This window comes from Callospermophilus lateralis, chromosome 11, assembly GCF_048772815.1.
Source record: "Callospermophilus lateralis isolate mCalLat2 chromosome 11, mCalLat2.hap1, whole genome shotgun sequence".
NCBI lineage: Eukaryota > Metazoa > Chordata > Mammalia > Rodentia > Sciuridae > Callospermophilus > Callospermophilus lateralis.
In genome coordinates this window covers 12,518,392-12,542,045 of record NC_135315.1, presented here as the reverse complement: position 1 = coordinate 12,542,045, position 23,654 = coordinate 12,518,392, and the positions used below count along the sequence as shown (strand labels likewise).

General features: G+C 35.8%; 1 protein-coding gene across 3 annotated transcripts in view; it reads left to right on the top strand.

Moving 5' to 3' along the window:
• The window catches only part of Cep112 (centrosomal protein 112), a 472,932-nt gene that overhangs the window by 74,812 nt on the left and 374,466 nt on the right, over nt 1–23,654 (top strand). For all 3 annotated transcript variants that reach the window (XM_076869863.1, XM_076869862.1, XM_076869864.1), the window contains 2 exons: nt 5,920–5,967; nt 6,228–6,305. In XM_076869863.1, coding sequence (XP_076725978.1) covers nt 5,920–5,967; nt 6,228–6,305 — 126 coding nt within the window. The remainder of the gene's footprint in view (nt 1–5,919; nt 5,968–6,227; nt 6,306–23,654) is intronic.

Sequence of the window (23,654 nt, the reverse complement as noted above, 5' to 3'; positions counted from 1 at the left end):
AAAATTCTGGGGAAAATCCCATCCAATGAAGATTAAGGGGGGCAGCATTCCAAGCTCAGGGGCGACAATTGGGTCTTCGGGGTAGTGGCCAGACATACCTCTGCACGGACAAGCCCTCAGACCTGGAGAAGAGTGGGGAAAGCTCTGACACAGCTGTGGTAAAACACCCCTGAGTTCAATCACCAGTATGAAATCAGTCAATCAATTAAGAAGATGTTCATAAAATCTTTTCTTTTCTCTTAGGTGGTTTTTCTCATTTGCAAAAATGCAGTTGACTTTTATATGTTGACTTAAATCTGCAGGTTTGCCAAAATCTTAATAGTGCTAATAATTCTGTATTTACATATTTATTTTATGGTTCTATATATAGAGATGAAATATTCTTTTTCTGATCTTTATATCCTTTTTTCCTCCCCATCCTCCTCCTCTTCTTTCTTCTCACACTGTTTGACTAAAAGAAAAAAAAAATGCTATTTAGGATACAATGAATTGTTGATAGAAGTGTTTTTATAGGGGACACCTTGTATTATTTCTAATCTTAAGAGAGTCCTTTGAGTCTTTAGGATTTATGATTCTTGATAAATATTTTTTGTAGATTCCCTTTACCAAGCTAAGGATGTCTCTTTTATTCACACATTCTCAAGGTATTAAAAATCATGAATGCAAAAAAAAAATAAAAATAAAAAATAAAAATCATGAATGCTTGTAGGACATTTTTAATACCTTTTTTTTCTTTTGAGAAGATCATATAGTTTTCTTCCTTTAATCTACTAATGTTGTAAACCTCACAACAAATTGTTACATTTCAATTTTATTATGTTTTTGTTAATTTTGCTTTAAAATAGTCAATTGTTTATTAAAGATATTTAAAACATAAGATAAAAGTAATCTGTTTATCCAAATATTTATCATTTTTGGCATTATTTAATATGACTTCATGGAGTGTTTTCAACTGGTATTATTGTCAGGTCTTTACAATTCTTTTCCTCATAGCTTCATCGAAAACAATCTTTCAAAATGCCTCACACACAGGAAATGTGTAGGAAGTAATTTTTGAATGAACATGCTATAACCTTAAGCGTGACATAGGAAATAACTCCTTTGAAGGATCTCTTTTGTTGCCTTGTAGTTAAAGATGTTCTCCCAGATTTTTAATCTTCCCAGAATTACCATGATGACTGGGGTTGTGGCTCAGTCGTAGATTGCTTGCCTAGCATACATGAGACACTGGGTTTGATCCTGAGCACCATATAAAAAAACCAAATAAACAAAATAAAGGTATTGTGTCTATCTACAACTAAAAATATATAAAAGCTACCATGCATTTATCTATATAAAATATTAAGACAGTGTAACTTTTCTGTGATATGTTCTACTCTGTAAAAAATGTTTTAAAATTATTTTTAAAGCATAAAAAATAATTTTTTCCTTCTAAAATATATTTATAGTTTTTGTCTAATTGTTTTGAAGTCATATATGGTCATTCTATTTACTTGGTAATCTGAAATAACTACTGACTTTTTTGCAGTGTCTGTCCATAAAAATTTAACATGATCCTGTTTCTCTTTCTTCAGAATCAATGTTATTTGAAAAGTTTTTTTTCCAGCATGTATTTAAGATATATACTGATCACAAACTTCCCTTTAACTAGGCTAAGCAATGGTATCTGGCTTCATGGGAGAAAAATAAAGTGATCAGTTTGTGTATAATACCTTTTAAAGAATATTGTTTTGGGGGCTGGGATTGTGGCTCAGCGGTTGAGCGCTTGCCTAGCATGTATAGGACCCTGGGTTTGATTCTCAGCACCATATAGAAATGAATAACTAAAATAAGGGTATTGTGTCCAACTACAACTAAAAAATAAATGTTAAAAAAAGTATAAAAATATTGTTTTGTACCAGGGATTGATCCCAGGGGCGCTTAACCATGGATCCAAATTCCCAGCCCCTTTTTAATATTTTATTTTGAAATAGGGTCTCACTAAATTGCTTTGGGCCTTGCTAAGTTGTTGAGCTGGCTTTGAATTTGCAATCTTCCTGCCTCAGTATCCTGAGTATAATAGATTATTAAAGAAAACATTTTTATAACTTTTATTGTGAAAAAATCCATGTAGAAAAAGAATAGTACAATAATAACTTACATATCTGCTGCCTATTAAATTTTGTCACTTTGCTCTATTGGAACTATCTGAATGTAAGTTGCAAATATTGTATTGTTTAATCAGAAAATATTAGTCTCATGGTTGAAATTTCCTTGGCTGTTCTTTTTTTTTTTTTTTTTTTTTAAATTACCTTTGATTAAGAGAAATATATGCATCCTCTACTTTAGTTCACAGGAAGGAAGTAGTTTTTCTTGCATGTTTAAAATGGTTTTTGTATGCTAGAAAGGATATAAAATAGTTGACTCATATTTTCTTTCCATGAGTTTCTTAAATATAGTTTTGTACTGTTGTCTTCCATTGTATGATGTGTGTTAAAACTGAGAAGTTTTTTTTTTTTCTCTTTTTTCCATTTATGTCTTACTGTTTTTGGCTAGGGTCCAAAGATTTAATTTTTTTTTAGTTTATAAAGTTCACTTTTTTATTTTTACAATACTCTGAACCATATTCAGTGTATCACTTGGAATTTTGTTCAAAACATGATATATATTTACGAATGCATGTTTCTGGATCAATTTTCTAAGGTAAAGAGTGAAAGTATTCAATATAATGTTTCAGGTAATTTTATTTTAAGGAATGTTGAGGGCCACAGCCTAGTTGGGATGACACATGGCATTTTTGCCAGAAGTAGTGGTTGAGAGGTGACACCAGGGAGCCATTAAGATGATGACTTTTAATTTTCTCGGAGTTCCCGTTGAGTTCCGGTTGAGCTCTCGTGGGGATTCCTGAAGAGTTCGAATTGGTTGGGGAAGTGCCGGAGGAGGGATTTCCAGTTGGTGGTTCCTGGAGGAGCTGCGTGGTGTTCGGGAGAGTTCCAGGGAAGTGTGTGTGGAGTGTGCTGGTAGAGTTCAGAAATAAAGTTTGTTCCTGTTGAGTGGTTCGTGATTTATGCCCAGCCAGACTTCGGCAAAGGAAGTTTTCTTAATGCTTAAATACTGGTTTGTGTTCAATTAATTTTCTTCTTTAAGGAATCTAATTATACATTTATTGGATTCTTGTCCACATTTGAAAGTTTTTCTTTGCTCTTTTAAAATATGTTTTGTTTAAACATATTCAGTTTCACCTCTTAGTTTCATATCCTGTCTTCCGAATCTCCTGCTTTTGCTTTAGTTATCTTTTTTAACTTATGTAACTTTTAATATGGGCTCTATTTCTTAGATGATTTTTGTTTGACTTCCATTTTCTCTTTAATTTGGTTAGCTCCTATTTAACGTTTTTTCCTATTTTTTTTATTCTGGTATCCAGTGTTTCTTATATCTGCAGTTATATTTGCATGTGTGTTGTCCTGTTAGTTATGGAACAAAACAATGAAATACCTGTTAATGAGTGGCCTATGGTAAGTGGGTGGCACAAAAGTATGAGGCGGGAGTGCAAGAGGAAGAGGACTCAAAAGGAGAATTGTTATTCTTGTTTTCCTAATTCGGGCTTTTTAAGAAAAGCATTTCCTTTTGTTGGAAAGTTTTGATTTTGATTTTATATTTTTATACTAAGTTGTTATGGTTATTGGATTTTTTGTTATGTTCATGATTATTTATTTTATATTTTTCTGAATCAGCAATAACTAATGATGTTATGCTAGGTGTTAGTTTGATCATCTTACTTTTTTTCAGTTCAGAAAGGCCCTCTTCTGCCACACCAAAGTTCTGTTTCTTTAATAAATGGTGACTTTTTTGGTTGTTATTTTGGTTTGTTATCTTTGGATTCTTTGATTCTGTCTTGTTTATGTAGAACCTTATCCTTCCTAAGGCTTCTTTTCTGTTTTTTTTTTTTTTTTTTTTTTGCACTTTTCCAAGCCTTCTGTTTGTGCTCCACTTATAATATTCTGACCTATCAGTTCTCCCCCCGCCCTCCCCATTATTTTAGTGCAAGCTGCATAAACCTAGGCCATTCTCTTTTGGCAGGTCAGTATTTGATGATGCTTATGTCCTTACCATCTCTAGGACCCTGAGGTGTTCCCCTGTTACCCTCCCTGCTGTATCACTTTGATTTGGCTCAAGATTTCATTCTGCTGGTCTCGGATCTTTATGTGGACCACTTATGTGTTAATCCAGGAATTAGTATTTTCTGTCTCTTCACTATGTTGTAGGCCTGGCTGATGGGTGTTTTTATTTGGTTGCTCTATTGATCTGCATGAGTATTGGAGGCTAGGGAGAGAAATTTAAATTTGATTGGTTGCCATTACCTTATGGTATATGCCCTCCATGTAAAAGAAAATTGGTTTGAATATTCCTCTTAATCTAGGTACTGTAATATAGTTCCTCTTCAGATCTTATCTGTTGCTATTGAAACTCTTCTCTGTTTTACCTAAGTTCTTTTTTTTTTTAAAGTTTATGCCTCCATATTCTTTGATTAACAGATTCTTTGTATTCATCTTATTTTTATTGTTAAACTGAATCAAATTGTTCATTTTCCATGATTTTTAACCATAATAAATTACTTGGGGAATTTTGTTTGCAAACAAAATGATATTTCAGAGACATGGAGACCAATAGTATATGTTTGAAAACATTTATCACTTAATTCAAATGGTATGCTCCCTGGTGCCACTCACTATCCTCGCCAAATTTTTGTTCTTCTGCATTATGTAGATAATACATGTAGTGCATTGTGAGTGCATAATGTGAATAAATTCGACTTCTGTCATAATGATTTTTCATTTTCACTTTATTTGTGTATTAAATAGTTGAGATAATAATCATTGTATCTGAGTTCAATAATTTTTCGCTGAAAAGCTACCAGATATTATGCTAGGTAACAGAAATACAAAATTTGAGATGTAGTCATTATTGTACTCATTCTGTACTCATATTGTACTCATTATTGTACTCATTGCCCCAAGGCAATATGGAGACATATTATAGACACTAAAAATACCATGGAGGGACTATAAGAGCGTAAACACAGGGTACTCTGGGAACTGAGAAGAAGGTGGGACCAGGTTGTCTGTGCCTTCCTCTCCTTCTTCTTGCCTCCCTCACTAATGAACACTGTTGGGCACTCTGGTGGACGTTAGGGACAAAGTGATAACAAGGTAGTCCACATTCTTTTGGGGGTAGATACTAGATCATAAAAGGGAATGAACATCTGGGATACTACTAACATGGTAGGAACTAAGTTTCTTGGGGAAGGTCATTTCTAATTAGCGAGTCTTAAATAAGTTAATCATGTGAAGACATGGGGAGAAGGGTTTTATTTTCAAAGACTGAATTATGGGGATGTTGTCGAGTGTATTTGGAATGTAGGGTATGGTGGGAGACAGATGAAGCCAAAAAGGTAGACAGAAGGGAAGTCTCAAAGGACTTTCCTTTGCTAGTATGGAGCTATGCTTAAGGAGTCACATACCTGGTTTGTCTGGAAGTGTAATGATCAAATTGAGATTTGAAGAATGAATAGGTAGGTGCATGTTCATAGCATGCAGAGTGATGAACAAACTCACAGAGGCAGAAAGGCACAAGAAGTCCTATCACTTTCTGGTAACACAAGTGATTCAGGATTTTAGGAGCATGAAATGTGAAATGAAGAATAATGGAAGATGAGACTGGCAGTTAGGCAGTGAGAGGATCTTGAAGGTGCATTTATGCATGCAAAGGAGTTTGTTTTATATTTTATTTATTAGGAGACCACTAAAATGTATTATATATTCATTCTAAAACTGAACTAAATATTGGTTTATTATAGAAAATGTTTTGATATAGCAGCTTAAGTCTATATTTTATCAATTTGAAAATTAATAAACTATTATTTTATTTTTATATCTTCAGATAGAAAATCCTCGGTACCTGAGACAGAAGCCTCTACCAGTTTCTCTGGTAGGTGAGAATTCCACTGGATTTTTTGGGGGACAGATTTAAAAATTAATCAATCAATCAATCAAATACTTAATAGAAAATTGTATTGATCCATATTATAAGGCACAGTAATTTTTAAAAATTATCTCATTTGAAAGTGAATAAATCACTTTTTTTCTCTGATGATTTGGTATGGGTTTCAGGCATTTTAGGAGTTTACTTTTGGGGTGAAGACAAACCAGGTCTGAAAAATTATTAAAAAATTCTTACTCATTCCACAGATGACTCCCAAGTTCAGCCTGAGAAAATCCAGCAGTTTCCATGATGATCATTTTCTTTCTCGAATGCACGAAAAAGAGGTAGGATTGGGATATTTTCTATGCACCTACTTGTTAACATAGCTTTAGGATTTTATATAATAGGTGCTTTCTGATCCTAGATAGAATAATGATGTATGATAGGAAGAGATCATCTTTTGTACAAATATAAAATCATGATGCAGCTTATGCAGGTTTGTCTTTCAATATTTTTAACACCCATCTCCCATCTTGAGTGTCCCAGCTTCACTCCTACCAGGCAGGGATATGCTGAGGGCCTCTCTCCTAACTTTCAAGTCCTAATTATCAGGGGGCCAGAAGAAATGGCAATTTTTAGAAGCAGTATCTTTAACTTTAGTGAATCTCTCTACCCTTCTTTTATCTCAGTTTACTTATAACATATCTTTTTATTGTCACTATTCTGTTTATTATTATTACTGTTCCTACTACTTATATTGATATGCTAAATTAAGCTATGCTGTATCAATATATGATATAATATTCTGTTTTTTGATGAGAATATTTGAGATTTAAACTCAGTGATTTGCACTGTACACTATTCAATTGTTAGATGTATTTCTCATCTGTGGGATAGATTTAAAATAAACCTTATTCCTTCTAAGTGAGACTTTGTACCTTTTGATTATAATCTCTCCCAGGCTCTGGTAACTACCACTTTACTCTGCTTCTATGAGTTCAGTTGAACATGGGTGTGCAAATATTTTAAATTCTATAAAAAGTAAACATGTTGTACTTGTTTTTCTGTGTTTGGCTTGTTTCATTTAGCATAATATTCTGTCTCCATCTATGTTGTAAATGATGATTTCTTTTTTAAGGTCAAGTAGCATTTTGTTATGTATGCATACTGCATTCTCTTTATTTGTTCATTAATGGACACATAGGTTGAGTTTGTAATAGCTGTTGTCAATAGGTGTGGCAGTGAACATGGGTGTGCAAATATCTATTAACATGCTGATCTCAAATCTTTCAAATAAGTACCAGAAACAGGCTTGGTAGATTATATGATTATTTCAATTTTAGTTTTTTGAGGAGCCTCTATATAGTTTTCCATAAAGACTGTACTAATTTGCATTTCCACCTCCAATATACAAGGATTCTCTTTTATCCACCTGCCTTGCAACACTTAATCATTTGTCTTTTTGGTAATACCCATTCTAACACGTGTGAAGCGATGTCTTATTGTAGTTTTAGTTTGCATCTCATTAATGGCTAGTGATAACATTTTTTAAAAATTTCCTTTGAGAAATGTCTGCTTAGGTCCTTTGCCCATTTTATAAACTAATTCTTTGTTTTTCTTCTGTGGAATCGTTTGTGTTCTTTATATATTTTGGATATTATTCTGCCTTCAAGTGTATACTTTTGTCCCATTACATAGTTCATCTCTGTTAATTGTCTCCTTGGCTGTGCAGATGTGATCCTATTTCAGGTTGACATAATCAATCCTATTTGTCTGCTTTTGCTTTTGTTTCCTGCACTTTTGTGATCTGTTCTAAAAAAATCCTTTTCCAGACCAATGTCTGGAAAGCTTCATGAAGCTTTTTCCTAATTCTCTTATAGTAGTTTTACAGTTTCAGATCTTATGCTTGCCTTTAATCTCTCTTATGTCAATTTGGGCAGGATTGATATTAATTGTTCTTTAGATGTTTGGTATTATTTAGCAGTGAGGCCATCAGGTTTTGAACTTTTCTCTGTTGAGAAACTTTATTAATGATTTAATTCCTCACTTGTTATTGGTTTGTTCATATTTTATTTTTCTTCAAAATTTAGTTTTGATGGGTTGTGTGTGTTTAGAAATTTATCCATTTCTCTAGGCTATCAATCTGTTGGTGAATAATTTTTCATAGTGGTTTCTGATGACCCTTATATTTCTGAAATATTGGTTTCAATGTCTCTTTTATTTCTAATTTTATTCATTTGAATCTTCTTTACTTTTTCTCAGTCTAGCTTAAGTTTTGACATTAGCATTTCTTGTAAGGTTGATCTTTTGTTTATCTTTTTAAGAATACATGAAAATCAGACAATAGAAAATTGTGGATCAGGAGTGAGCATATATCAATGTTCATGACATGTGTCTTTAAAGAAAAATATTTAAAGTTGTCAAGTAGTTCATCAGAGATCGTTTGTAAATGTGTGCAGCATTATTTTTTTCCTACACTCTTTTTGTTTTTCTTTTTGGCTTACTGTAAGAATGTTTGTGGTATCCTTGAGATTTGCAAGTAAATATCAATTATCCACTGTACATTTTTCTAAAATCATTTTGCATTATTAGTAGTCATTTTTGTCTTATTTTGATAAAGTGTTTTGTTCATATTTTTCTCCATCATAAAACATTTAAAAGTTTATGTTGATTGTCCAATGTGAAAGCTATCTTAGTTTTATCTTTTTTTTAAAGTAAAGTTTCTGATTACAGTTGATGTGGATTTTATTGATGAAGTTTTTGAAGATAGAAAAATAAATATATATATATATATGTAAAATCATCTACAAAATCACACATAGAAATAAAAAATACTGTTAAAATATTTCATGGTCTATTATTCTTTTTTATATTTAGCTTGTAAGCACATTCATTTTCCTTAGAAAATTGGGATGATGTTGTATATGTTGTTACATATATCTTGAGTAATTTTCTTGCTATTAAATGTTGTTCCTAAGTATCCCCAAGTAACTTTCCTCACTCCTGGTGTTGGGTGTTGAGATTATTTACAGTTTTTCCCAATATAAATAAATCTCAGAAGAATATCCTGATACTTTCATCTCTGTATTTATCTCTAAATATTTCCTTGGAACACTGAATTATACTCTGTGATAAAATTGAAATGATGGGTTTTATGAGCTTATTATAAACAACATAATTTCTAGAATAAAATGAAGATTTGGAAGCTTGTTGAAAACTGCATGTTGTTATAAGATACAAGTAAAGGATTTATTATGTGAAAATAAAAAGTCAAACATAATCAGGAGACATTTTAAGTCAAAGGAATCTAGCAGTTTAGATTGCCTTTTTAAATATAAAAATACTAATTTTAAACTGATTTTATTGTTATTGTCAAACATATTTTTCTATTAAAGTTTTTCAGTTTTTAGTTGTAGTTGGACACAATACCTTTATTTTATTTATTTATTCATTTTTACATGGTGCTGAGGATCAAACCCAGGGCCATGTACATGCCAGGCAAGTGCTCTGCCACTGAGCCACAACCTCAGCCCTAGTTTTATTTTAATTTTTAAAATAAAAAACAATGCTTGTGTTGTTTTTTTTATTTTCTTCCCTCTTTCAGAGATATTTCTGTAAAAAATTTTTATTCCTAGAGGTAAATGCATAGTTATGTTATAAAATGTGTTGTTTTCCTTTAGAAGAATGATCTTATGTTTGTTTTCTTAAATCAGCTTTTTAAGCATTTAATTGTGGACACATTGATAAATGCTTTTGTGTTTTGAATTTAGTGAAAACCTTGCATGAGAAGGTTAAGTAGTTCTGGTGTGCCTTGTGAATGTTCTTACCTAAAAATAGTTTTGTTGTTGTTGGGTGATGTTTTTGAAACAATAAATAATCTTCTTTCAAGTGAGTAATTTTTATTTTTAAGTAAAATAATAATGCTTAAGAATTAAATACCTAATATTTGCTTTCTTAACCCTAATATTCATTCTTTAGTAGTAATCATTGTCAAAAATTTAGTGTAATTTCTCTTTAAAATTGTCTAGGAATGTGTTTCATATAAATGAGTCCATAGGCTGTATTTTATATGCTGTTTCATTGCCTTTTTTTTTTTTTTTTTTTGGTATTAGAGATTGAACCCAGGGTCGCTTAACCACTGAGCCACATCTCCAGCCTTTTTAAATTTTTTATTTAGAGAGAGGGTCTTGCTGCGTTGCTTAGGTCCTCAATCAGTGGCTGGGGCTGATTTTAAACTTGTGATTCTGCTGCCTGGGCCTCCTGAGTCCCTGGGATTACAGGCATGTACCATCGCACCCAGTGTGCTTCACTGCTTTTTTGACTACAATATATCTTCTAATGAATTTTCCCTACTAAAACTATAGCCTTATTCTTTTTCATAGCTCTGATATGTTAAAAAGTTTTGAATTGTATAGTTTAAATGTGCGAATCGTGTGGCATATGAATTATGTCTCAATAAAACTGTTTGTAAAAAAAGGTTATGTCCGTTTCTGCTCACATCAATGGTGTATGAGAATGTCTTTCCTTATATTGTCATCAACAGTAAATTATAAACTTGTTAAATTAACTGTAAGATGACAATTATCATTACTTACATTTATTTTATTATGATATCAATTATGCCTATTCAAAAATATGGGAGATCCTTCCATTTTCTGTTTTCTGTAGTTTTCGTTGTAGAGGTCTTTCACCCCTTTAGTTAGATTGATTTCAAGGTATTTTATTGTTGTTGAGGCTATTGTAAACATCATGGCTTTACTAATTTTTCTTTCAGTTGATTCATCATTGGTATGAAAGAATGCAATTGATATATGGGTGTTAATTTTATATCCTGCTACTTTGCTGAATTCATTTATGAGTTCTAGAAGTTTTTTGGTGGAGTTTTTTTGGTCTTCTAAATATAGGATCATGTTGTTGGCATAGGGATAGTTTTTCTTTTCCTATTTGTATCCCTTTAATTTTTTTCTTTTGTCTAATTGCTCTAGCTAGGGCTTCAACAGTAATGTTGAATAGAAGTGGTGAAAGAGGGCATCTGTGTCTTGCTCCAGTTTTTAGGGAAATGCTGTCAGTTTTTCTCTATTTAGAATAATGTTGACTTTGGGTTTAACTTATATAACTTTTACAATGTTAAGGTATGTTCCTACTATTATGAACATGATATGAATGCCATATTTAGTCAAATGCTTTTTTTGTATCAATTGAGATAATCATGTCATTCTGTCTTTATGTCTATTGATGTGGTGAATTACATTTATGGATTTTCATATATTGAACCAACCTGGCATCTCCAGAATGAAAATTACCTGATCATGGTGCATTATCTTTTTAATGAGTTTTTGTGTGTGATTTGCCAGTATTTTATTAAAAATTTTCATATATGTTCATCAGGGATATTGGTCTGAAGTTTTCTTTCCTTGATGTGTCTTTGTCTGGTTTTGGTATCAGGGTGATACCAGCTTCATAGAATGAATTTGGAAAGGTTCCTTCTTTTTTATTCCATGAAATACTTTGAGGAGGGTTGTTATTAGTTCTTCTTTGAAGGTCTGGTAGAACTTGGCTGAGAATCCATCTAGTCCTGTCTTTTCTTTTTATGGCTTCTTCAGTTTTATTGCTTGAAATTGATCTGTTCAAATTTTCTATGTCCTTGTATGAAGATATGAATGGTGTGACTCTACTTTGTATACAACCGGAGAGCTCTAGATGTGTACTATGAATTGAAAAGCATTCTGTTGTCATATATAACAAATTAGAATAAAAAATAAGAAAACTTTTTTTCTATATCCTTCTGGTTTGATTCTGGTAGTTCATATGCCTCTAGAAATTTGATGATGTCTTCAACATTTTCTATTTTGTTGGAGTGTAAGTTTTCAGAATGGTTTCTGATTAACATCTGTATTTCAGTGGTGTCTGTTGTGAAATTTTCTTATTCATCACAATTTTAAAAATTTGAGTTTTTTTCCTGTTTCTCTTAGTTAGCATGGCTAAGGGTTTGTCAATTTTATTTATTTTTTCAAAGAAACAATATTTTTTTTTCACTCAGTTTTTTTAAAATTTCTTTTCATTTTGTTTAAATTGCATTGATTTCAGCTCTGATGTTAATTATTTCCTGTCTTCTACTGCCTTTTGTCTTTTTTGTCTTCTTTTTCTAGGGCCATTAGATGTAATGTTAGGGATTTTTTGTCGATTTTTCGTTCTTTTAACCAATGATCTCAATGCTGTGAACTTTTAGAACTGCCTTTATAGTGTCCCAGGGAGTTTGATATGTTGTGTCACTATTCTCATTTACCTCTAAATGTTTTTTTATTTCATGCCTAATGTCTTCTACTATCCATTGATCATTAAATAATGTATTATTTAGTTTCCAGATGTTAGAGTATCATCTATATTTTATTACATTGTTAATTTCTGATTTCATTCTATTATGATTTGATAGAATAGAAGGTATTATCTCTGTTTTTTCCTATTTGCTAAAAGTTGCTTTGTGGCCTAAGACATAGTCTATTTTAGAAAATGATCTGTGTGCTGCTGAGAAGAAAGTGTATTCGGTCATTAATGGATGAAATATTTATATCTCTTAAGTCCAAATTATTAATTGTATTTTTTAGTTCTATCACTTCTTATTTAGTTTTTGTTTGGAGGATCATCCAGTGATGAGAAAGGTGTGATAAAGTTATTCACTATTATTGTGTTGTGGTCTATTGATTCTTGAAATTGAGAAGGGTTTGTTTGATGAATGTAGATGCTCCATTGTTTGGGGCATAAATATTTATTAATGTTATGTCTTTGTGATGTATAATTCCCTTAAGCAGTATGAAATGATCTTCTCTGTCCCTTTTGATTAACTTTGGTTTGAAGTCCACTTTATCTGATACATGAATAGAAACCCCTGCTTGTTTATGTGATCCATGTGAATGATATGTTTTTTTTTCCCCCATCCTTTTATCTTAACACTGTGACTATGCGTTGAGTCTCTTGGAGACAGCATATTATTGGGTCTTTTTTTTTTTTTTTTTTAAAGAGAGAGTGAGAAAGGGAGAGAGAGAGAGAGAGAGAGAGAGAGAGAGAGAGAGAGAGAGAGAGAATTTTAATATTTATTTTTTAGTTATCGGCGGTCACAACATCTTTGTATGTGGTGTTTTTTTTTTTTAATTAATTTTTATTGTAGGTTGTTCAAAACATTACATAGTTCTTGATATATCATATTTCACACTTTGATTCAAGTGGGATATGAGCTCCCATTTTTACCCCATATACAGGTTGCAGAATCACATCAGTTGCACAACCATTGATTTACATATTGCCATTCTGGTGTCTGTTGTATTCTGCTGCCTTTCCTATCCTCTACTATCCCCCCTCCCCCCTCCCCTCCCCTCTTCTCTCTCTACCCCCTCTACTGTAATTCATTTTTCCCCCTTATATTTTTCCTCTTTTCCCCTCACTTCCTCTTGTATGTAATTTTGTATACTCCTGAGGGTCTCCTTCCATTTACATGCAATTTCCCTTCTCTCTCCGTTTCCCTCCCACCTCTCATCCCTGTTTAATGTTAATCTTCTTCTCATGCTCTTCGTCTACTCTGTTCTTAGTTACTCTCCTTATATCAAAGAAGACATTTGGCATTTGTTTTTAAGGGATTGACTAGCTTCACTTAGCATAATCTGCTCTAATGCCATCCATTTCCCTCCAAATTCTATGATTTTGTCATTTCTTAATGCAGAGTAATACTCCATTGTGTATAAATGCCACATTTTTTTTTATCCATTCGTCTATTGAAGGGCATCTAGGTTGGTTCCACAGTCTTGCTATTGTGAATTGTGCTGCTATGAACATGGATGTAGCAGTGTCCCTATAGTGTGCTCTTTTTAGGTCTTTAGGGAATAGACTGAGTAGGGGAATAGCTGGATCAAATGGTGATTCCATTCCGAGCTTTCCAAGAAATCTCCATACTGCTTTCCAAATTGGCCGCACCAATTTGCAGTCCCACCAGCAATGTACAAGAGTACCCTTTTCCCCACATCCTCGCCAGCACTTGTTGTTGTTTGACTTCATAATGGCTGCCAATCTTACTGGAGTGAGATGGTATCTTAGGGTGGTTTTGATTTGCATTTCTCTGACTGCTAGAGATGGTGAGCATTTTTTCATATACTTGTTGATTGATTGTATGTCCTCCTCTGAGAAATTTCTGTTCAGGTCCTTGGCCCATTTGTTGACTGGGTTATTTGTTATCTCATTGTCTAATTTTTTTAGTTCTTTGTATATTCTGAATATTAGGGCTCTGTCTGAAGTGTGAGGAGTAAAGATTTGTTCCCAGGACGTAGGCTCCCTATTTACCTCTCTTATTGTTTCTTTTGCTGAGAAAAAACTTTTTAGTTTTAGTAAGTCCCATTTGTTGATTCTAGTTATTAACTGTTGTGCTATGGGTGTCCTATTGAGGAATTTGGAGCCCGACACCACAGTATGTAGATCATAGCCAACTTTTTCTTCTATCAGACGACATGTCTCTGATTTGATATCAAGTTCCTTGATCCACTTTGAGTTAACTTTTGTGCATGGCGAGAGAAAGGGATTCAGTTTCATTTTGTTGCATATGGATTTCCAGTTTTCCCAACACCATTTGTTGAAGATGCTATTCTTCTTCCATTGCATGCTTTTAGCCCCTTTATCGAATATAAGATAGTTGTAGTTTTGTGGATTGGTTTCTGTGTCCTCTATTCTGTACCATTGGTCCACCCGCCTGTTTTGGTACCAGTACCATGCTGTTTTTGTTACTATTGCTCTGTAGTATAGTTTGAAGTCTGGTATAGCTATACCGCCTGATTCACACTTCCTGCTTAGCATTGTTTTTGCTATTCTGGGTCTTTTATTTTTTCATATGAATTTCATGATTGCTTTCTCTATTTCTACAAGAAATGCCATTGGGATTTTGATTGGCATTGCATTAAACCTATAGAGAACTTTTGGTAATATCGTCATTTTGATGATGTTAGTTCTACCTATCCATGAACAGGGTATATTTTTCCATCTTCTAAGATCTTCTTCTATTTCTCTCTTTAGGGTTCTGTAGTTTTCATTGTATAAGTCTTTCACCTCTTTTGTTAGGTTGATTCCCAAGTATTTTATTTCTTTTGAGGATATTGTGAATGGGGTGGTTGTCCTCATTTCCATTTCAGAGGATTTGTCGCTGGTATACAGGAATGCCTTTGATTTATGCGTGTTGATTTTATAGCCTGCCACTTTGCTGAATTCATTTATTAGCTCTAATAGTTTCTTTGTAGACCCTTTTGGGTCTGCTAGGTATAGAATCATGTCATCTGCAAATAGTGATAATTTGAGTTCTTCTTTTCCTATTTTTATGCCTTTAATTTCTTTCGTCTGTCTAATTGCTCTGGCCAGTGATTCGCGAACTATGTTGAACAGAAGTGGTGAGAGAGGGCATCCCTGTCTTGTTCCAGATTTTAGAGGGAATGCCTTCAGTTTTTCTCCATTCAGAATGATGCTAGCCTGAGGCTTAGCATAGATTGCTTTTACAATATTGAGGTATGTTCCTGTTATCCCTAGTTTTTCTAGAGTTTTGAACATAAAGGGATGCTGTACTTTGTTGAATGCTTTTTCCGCATCTATCGAGATGATCATATGGTTCTTATTTTTAAGCCTGTTGATGTGGTGAATAACATTTATTGATTTCCGTATATTGAACCAACCTTGCATCCCAGGGATAAATCCTACCTGATCATGGTGCACAATTTTTTTGATATGTTTTTGTATCCGGTTCGCCAGAAGTTTATTGAGGATTTTTGCATCTAGGTTCATTAAAGATATTGGTCTGTAGTTTTCTTTCTTTGAAGTGTCTTTGTCTGGTTTAGGAATCAGGGTGATGTTGGCCTCATAGAATGAATTTGGAAGTTCTCCCTTTTTTTCTATTTCCTGAAATAGCTTGAAAAGTATTGGTATTAGTTCCTCTTTAAAGGTTTTGTAAAACTCTGCTGTATACCCATCTGGTCCTGGGCTTTTCTTAGTTGGTAGTTTTTTGATGGTATCTTCTATTTCCTCAATTGATATTGGTCTGTTTAGGTTGTCAATATCCTCCTGACTCAATCTGGGCAAATCATATGACTTAAGAAATTTATCGATGCCTTCACTATCTTCTATTTTATTGGAGTATAAGGATTCAAAATAATTTCTGATAATCTTCTATATTTCTGAAGTGTCTGTTATGATGTTGCCTTTTTCATCCCGTATGCTGGTAATTTGAGTTCTCTCTCTTCTTCTCTTCATTAGTGTGGCTAAGGGTCTGTCGATTTTATTCATTTTTTCAAAGAACCAACTTTTAGTTTTGTCAATTTTTTCAATTGTTTCTTTCATTTCGATTTCATTAATTTCAGCTCTGATTTTAATTATTTCTTGTCTTCTACTTCTTTTGCTGTTGTTTTGCTCTTCTTTTTCTAGGATTTTGAGTTGAGGTATTAGATCATTTATTTGTTGGTTTTTTCTTTTTTTAAGGAATGAACTCCAAGCAATAAATTTTCCTCTTAGAACTGCTTTCAATGTGTCCCATAGATTCCGATATGTTGTGTCTGTGTTTTCATTTATCTCTAAGAATTTTTTAATTTCCTCCTTGATGTCTTCTATAACCCATTGATCATTCAGTAACCTATTGTTCATTCTCCAAGTGATGCATGATTTTTCCTTACTTCTTTTATCGTTAATTTTCAATTTCATTCCATTATGATCAGATAAGATGCATGGTATTATCTCTACTCCTTTATATTGTCTAAGAGTTGCCCTGTGACATAATATATGATCTATTTTTGAGAAGAATCCATGTGCTGCTGAGAAAAAAGTTTAACTGCTTGATGTTGGGTGGTATATTCTATATATGTCAATTAAGTCTAGGTTATTAATTATGTTATTGAGCTCTATAGTTTCCTTATTCAACTTTTGTTTGGAAGATCTGTCCAGTGGTGAGAGAGGTGTGTTGAAGTCTCCCATGATTATTGTATGGTAGTCTATTAGACTCTTGAACTTGAGAAGAGTTTGTTTGATGAACATAGCTGCACCATTGTTTGGGGCATATATATTTATGATTGTTATGTCTTGTTGGTGTATGGTTCCCTTGAGAAGTATGTAGTGTCCCTCTTCATCCCTTTTGATTAACTTTGGCTTGAAATCTATTTTATTTGATATGAATATGGACACTCCTGCTTGTTTCCGAAGTCCATATGAGTGATATGATTTTTCCCAACCTTTCACCTTCAGTCTATGTATGTCTTTTCCTATCAAATGCGTCTCCTGAAGGCAGCATATTGTTGGGTCTTGTTTTGTGATCCATTCTACTAGCCTGTGTCTCTTAATTGGTGAGTTTAAGCCATTAACATTTAGGGTTATTATTGAGATATGGGTTGTTCTTCCAGCCATATTTGTTTATTTATGTTACTAAACATGGTTTGTTTTCCTCTTTGATTATTCCCTCACCCCTTTACTGTACTACCTCCCGCTGTTGGTTTTCATTGATATTTTCCATTTCCTCTTCCTGTAATATTTTGCCGAGGATGTTTTGAAGAGATGGTTTTCTAGCTGCAAATTCTTTTAACTTTTGTTTATCACGGAAGGTTTTAATTTCATCTTCCATCCTGAAGCTTAATTTCGCGGGATACACAATTCTTGGTTCGAACCCCTTTTCTTTCAGTGTTTGAAATATGTTATTCCAGGATCTTCTAGCTTTCAGAGTCTGTGTTGAAAGATCAGCTGTTATCCTGATTGGTTTACCCCTAAATGTAATCTGCTTCCTTTCTCTTGTAGCTTTTAAAATTCTTTCCTTATTCTGTATGTTGGGCATCTTCATTATAATGTGTCTAGGTGTGGATCTCTTATGATTTTGCACATTCGGCATCCTGTAGGCTTCTAGGATTTGGGATTCTGTCTCATTCTTCAAGTCTGGGAAGTTTTCTCGTATTATTTCGTTGAATAGATTGCTCATTCCTTTGGTTTGGACCTCAATACCTTCCTGTATCCCAATGACTCTTAAGTTTGGTCTCTTTATGTTATCCCATATTTCTTGAATGTTCTGCTCATGGTTTCTTAACAGCTTTGCTGAGTTGTCTATGTTCTTCTCCAGTTGAAATACTTTGTCTTTATTGTCTGATGTTCTATCTTCTAAGTGTTCTACTCTGCTGGTAGTATTCTCAATTGAGTTTTTAAGTTGGTTTATTGTTTCCTGCATTTCCAGGATTTCTGTCTGTTTGTTTTTTATAACCTCTATCTCCCTGTATAATTGATCTTTTGCTTCTTGGATTTGTTTATGTAATTCATTGTCGAAGTGGTCGAAGTGGTCTTTCATTGTCTGATTTTGCTGTCTAATGTCTTCCTTGAGACTCCAGATCATCTGAAGCATGTATATCCTGAATTCTTTATCCGACATTCCATCTGCTGCAGATATTACCTCTTCTAAAGTTGAGTTGACCTGCATTGCTTGTGGTCCTTTCTTTCCTTGTCTTTTCATACTGATCGCGTTTCTTTCTGCTTGGTGAAACTGTTGTGTTATTGATTTTTCCCCCTATATATTTATATTGCTCTTGTATAGTTGCAAAGTCTCCCTCCCAGGCTTTGGCGGTGGTTCTGCCCCTCCTCCAATTGAGGCAATGTGCCTACCACGCCGGGAGGCAGCTGTGCCTGTACTTTCGATGGGCCTGTTCTTTCGGTGGTCACAGGTCCGCCTACCTAGCAGGCGTGAGCAGCGGCTTTGCCCCTCCGCTGGCCGCTAGGCCTGTTCTGTCTGTCGGTTGCAGGTCTGTCTACCTAAAAGGCGCTGGTGGCGGCTCTGCCCCTCCCCCAACCGGGGCGATGTGTCTGGCGGGCCACTGGGCCTGTTTTGTCGGTGGTCACGGTTCCGCCTACCTTACACGCGCATGGAGCAGCTGTGTCCCTCCGAGAGTTGCTGGGCCTGACTTGCCGGTGGGTGGCAAGAGCACCTACCTTGCAGGTGCGGCGGTGGCTCTGCCGCTCCGTGGGTCGCTGGGCCTGATCTGCTGGTGAGTCGCAGGTCTGCCTACCTTGCAGGCGCCTGGCGACTCTGCCCCTCCCCCAACCGGGGCGGGTCGATGTGTCTGGCCGGCCGCTGGGCCTGTTCTGTTGGTGGTCACGGTTCAGCCTACCTAGCAGGCACGTGGGGCAGCTGTGCCCCTCCGCAGGTTTTTGGGCCTGTCCTGCCGGTGGGTCGCAGGTCTGCCTACCTTGTAGGCTCGCGGGGTGGCTCTGCCGCTCTGTGGATTGCTGTGCCTGTTCTGCTGTTGGGTCGCGGGTCTGCCTACCTTGCAGTCGCCCGGCGGCTCTGCCCCTCCCCCAACCGGGGCGATGTGTCTGGCGGTCCACTGGGCCTGTTTTGTCGGTGGTCACAGTTCCGCCTACCTTGCACGCGCGTGGAGCAGCTGTGTCCCTCCGAGAGTTGCTGGGCCTGACATGCCGGTGGGTGGCAAGTGCGCCTACCTTGCAGGCCCGGGGGTGGCTCTGCCGCTCCGCGGGTTGCTGGGCCTGATATGCTGGTGAGACGCAGGTCTGCCTACCTTGCAGGCGCCCGGCGGCTCTGCCCCTCCCCCAACCGGGGCGGGGCGATGTGTCTGGCCAGCCGCTGGGCCTGTTCTGTCGGTGTTCAGGGTTCTGCCTACCTAGCAGGCTCGTGGGGCAGCTGTGCCCCTCCGCAGTTTGTTGGGCCTGACCTGCCGGTGGGTGGCAAGTGCGCCTACCTTGCAAGCCCGGGGGTGGCTCTGCCGCTCCGTGGTTGCTGGGCCTGATCTGCTGGTGAGTCGCAGGTCTGCCTAACTTGCAGGCGCCCGGCGGCTCTGCCCCTCCCCCAACCGGGGCTGGGTGATGTGTCTGGCCGGCCTCTGGGCCTGTTTTGTCGGTGGTCAGGGTTCTGCCTACCTAGCAGGCTTGTGGGGCAGCTGTGCCCCTCCACAGTTTGTTGGGCCTGACCTGCCGGTGGGTGGCAAGTGCGCCTACCTTGCAGGCCCGGGGGTGGCTCTGCCGCTCCGTGGTTGCTGGGCCTGATCTGCTGGTGAGTCGCAGGTCTGCCTAACTTGCAGGCGCCCGGCGGCTCTGCCCCTCCCCCAACCGGGGCGGGGCGATGTGTCTGGCCGGCCTCTGGGCCTGTTCTGTCGGTGATCAGGGTTCTGCCTACCTAGCAGGCTCGTGGGGCAGCTGTGCCCCTCCGCAGTTTTTTGGGCCTGACCTGCCGGTGGGTGGCAAGTGCGCCTACCTTGCAGGCCCGGGGGTGGCTCTGCCTCTCTGAGGTTGCTGGGCCTGATCTGCTAGTGAGTTGCAGGTCTGCCTACCTTGCAGGCGCCCGGCGGCTCTGCCCCTCCCCCAACCGGGGCGGGGCGATGTGTCTGGCCGGCCTCTGGGCCTGTTCTGTCGGTGATCAGGGTTCTGCCTACCTAGCAGGCTCGTGGGGCAGCTGTGCCCCTCCACAGTTTGTTGGACCTGACCTGCCGGTGGGTGGCAAGTGCACCTACCTTGCAAGCCCGGGGGTGGCTCTGCCGCTCCGCGGTTGCTGGGCCTGATCTTGTATGTGGTGTTGAGAATCGAACCCGGGCCGCACGCATGCCAGGCAAGTGCGCGACCGCTTGAGCCACATCCCCAGCCCTTATTTTTTAATTTAATTTGACAGTCTATGTCTTTTGATTGATGAGTTTAGGCCATTTACATTCAATGTTATTGAGAAATGGTTTTTATTCCCTGACATTTTGATTTATTTCTGATTTTTAATTTGAATTAGTTTGTCCTTTGATTGACAATTCTTGTAGTGTAGTTCTTCCCATTGCTGGTTTTTAATTTTATTTTTCATTTTTTTCTTCATGAAATATTTTAGTGAATATGTTTTTAGTGGAGGCTTTCAAGTTGCAAATTCTTTTAACATTTATTTATCATTGAAAGTTTTTATTTTATCATCAAATCGAAAGCTTAATTTTGCTGGGTATGGTATTTTTGGTTGCCCTCTATTTTCTTTCAGAGCTTGGTATATATTATCCCATGACCTCCTAGCTTTGAGGTTCTGAGTTGAGAAGTCAGCTGAGATTCCTATTGGTTTCCTTCTAATTATAACCTGTTGTTTCCCGTCTAGCAACCTTTAAAATTCTTTCCTTATTTTCATGTTGGGCATTTTCATAGTAATGTACCCCGGTATAGGTCTGTTGTAATTTTGTATATTTGAAGTCCTAAAAGCTCTTGTATTTGATTTTTTTGATTTTTATATTTCATTTTTAAGGTTTGGGAATCTTTCTGATATTATTTTATGAAAACTTTGTACATTCCTTTGGTTTGTATTTCTGAGCCTTCGTGTATTCCAATAAATCTTTAATTTGGTCTTTTCATGTTATCCCATATTTCTTGAAAGTTCTGTTTGTGATCTTTTAACCTCCTTTCTCCATGGTCACCTTTATGTTCAACATTATATATTTTGTCTTTATTGCCTGAAACTCTGTCTTCCAGTCGTCTAGTTTGCTGGTGATGCTTTCTATTAAGTTTTTAATTTGGTTTATTGATTCCTTCATTTTAAGAATTTCTGATTGATTCTTCTTCAGGATTTCTATCTCCTTATCAAAATGATCTTTCACTTCTTGTACTTTCTGATTTCATTCCTTACAATGTCTTTTACCTTGCAGATTGGTTTTAACTATGAACTTTCTAAATTCCTTCTCTGACATTTCCTCCACTGTGATATCATTGGATTCTGTTAAGGAGATATTTTGGTGTTTTTGCAGAGCATGGTTTTTGCTCCTCTGCTTTTTCATACTGTTTATATGTTTATCTATTCATCAATAAGAATCTGAATTGGTAGAGCTCTGAATTTATAGTGTCCCTGGAGGTTTCTAGTACCTCACAGTTTAGGGGGAAGACAAATAATAACTAATGCAAACAATATATAGCATTAAATGAAATACTCAATTCTTATTTTGACATCTATGATGTTAATTGGTCCTATGAGCATAAATAGTATGGTAAGTAATTGCCAATAGTAAAAACAAGAAAGATTTTAAAAGGGTTTGCTATCCAGGAGAATTCAGAATAGATATAGAATGTGATGACTGTGAGGGAGGGTGAGACAGAGTAGAAGCAAGAAATTAAAGGAAGAGTAAATATGGAGCAAATCAAGTTATATGAAATTTTATACAGATTACAGAGTTTATCTGCAGGATCAAGCATCTAATAAAATAATTCTGTTGAAATTTTAGCATCTTAGAAAATCTGATTAACATTCAGAAATCAAACTTTACAAGCACAACTTCCATTTTAGATTTATAATTGTGTGAAAGATACTTTAGATGTTAAATGAGTAATATTTATAGTATTATCTGAGTTAAGTAATTATATTGGTTTTGTTTTGGTTTGTAAAATATACCTACAAAATATTTTAAACTGTTCTTTCAATTTATTTTGAGTGCCATGTTAAAACATATGTTTAGTAACAATTCTTTATTTTAACTTCAGCTCGTCATTCACAAACTTACTTTGATTTGTTTGCTTTGGTAATGGCTAACACATTTCCTTTGATGTCCACATCACAGAATTCTGTACAGTGAGCAGTAGGTTTTTTTTTCCTGTAATCTGAGAAAAGGTTTCTGATGTGGATAAAGATATTTGTAAAAGTGTCGTCATTGAAAATGGAAGAAGAGGCAACACAAAAAGAAACAGATCAATTTTTAGAGTTACCTCAATTTTCAGAGAACAGATTGTAGAAATTTCTCTATTTGTAAAATAAAATAGAAAAATTCCTTTGAATTTCACCTCCATCCACATTGAATGTTCCACCTATTGCCTAAAAAAAGGATGTTGCTACTTTCTTACATGTAATTCCAATTATATTTCTTTTCCTATGAGTCACCTAGTTAAATGTAAAATTTCAATGAATACAAGAAGAAAATCTGCATGTAAATGAGAGAACTGGTAATTTACAACCCTTTTTGGGAGTGGGAGGTACTGGGATTCAGCCCAGAGGTGCTTTACCATTGAACTACATCCTTAGGCCTTTTCAGTTTTTATTTTGAGACAGGGACTTGATAATTTGCTGAGGCTAGCCTTGAACTTGAGATCCTTCTGTCTTAGCCTCCTGAGTTGCTAAGATTATAGGTATATGTCACCACAACCAGTTGGTTCATTTACAACATTTTTTTGTGTGTGCAATATATCATTTAGATAAATGCAAGATAACAAAATTTAATAAATAGGAATACCATTTTAAGTACTATCTAGGCAAGGATTAGATTATTGCCCATAGTTTTTACTCTCTATTAAGGTTACAACAATACTGGGTTGTTAATATGCAATACCCATTTACAGGTGTTGATATAGGAAGAAATAGGAAGGAAAAGGAGAAAGTTTCAAGTAAAAAAAGAAAGTATTCACTAATGCATACAGAGAAGTTAAAAAAAACAATATCTCAGGAGGTTATATTTGTGCTTTATATAAGTTATATATGAAGTATGAAGCCATTTTTTTAAATTAGGTAAAGGAAAATAACTGTGTGTGCTATGTGCATTTGAATATCATTTCTTTTAGTGGGATACATTCCAAAATGATTAAAATTATTGTTTAGGAGAATATCATACATCGGTTGTCTCTAGGTATGAGATAGCCTAAGAAATAATTTATATTTTGTGCCAAGTTTATAAGTAAGCAAAATGGATAACAATTGGTCTTATGAA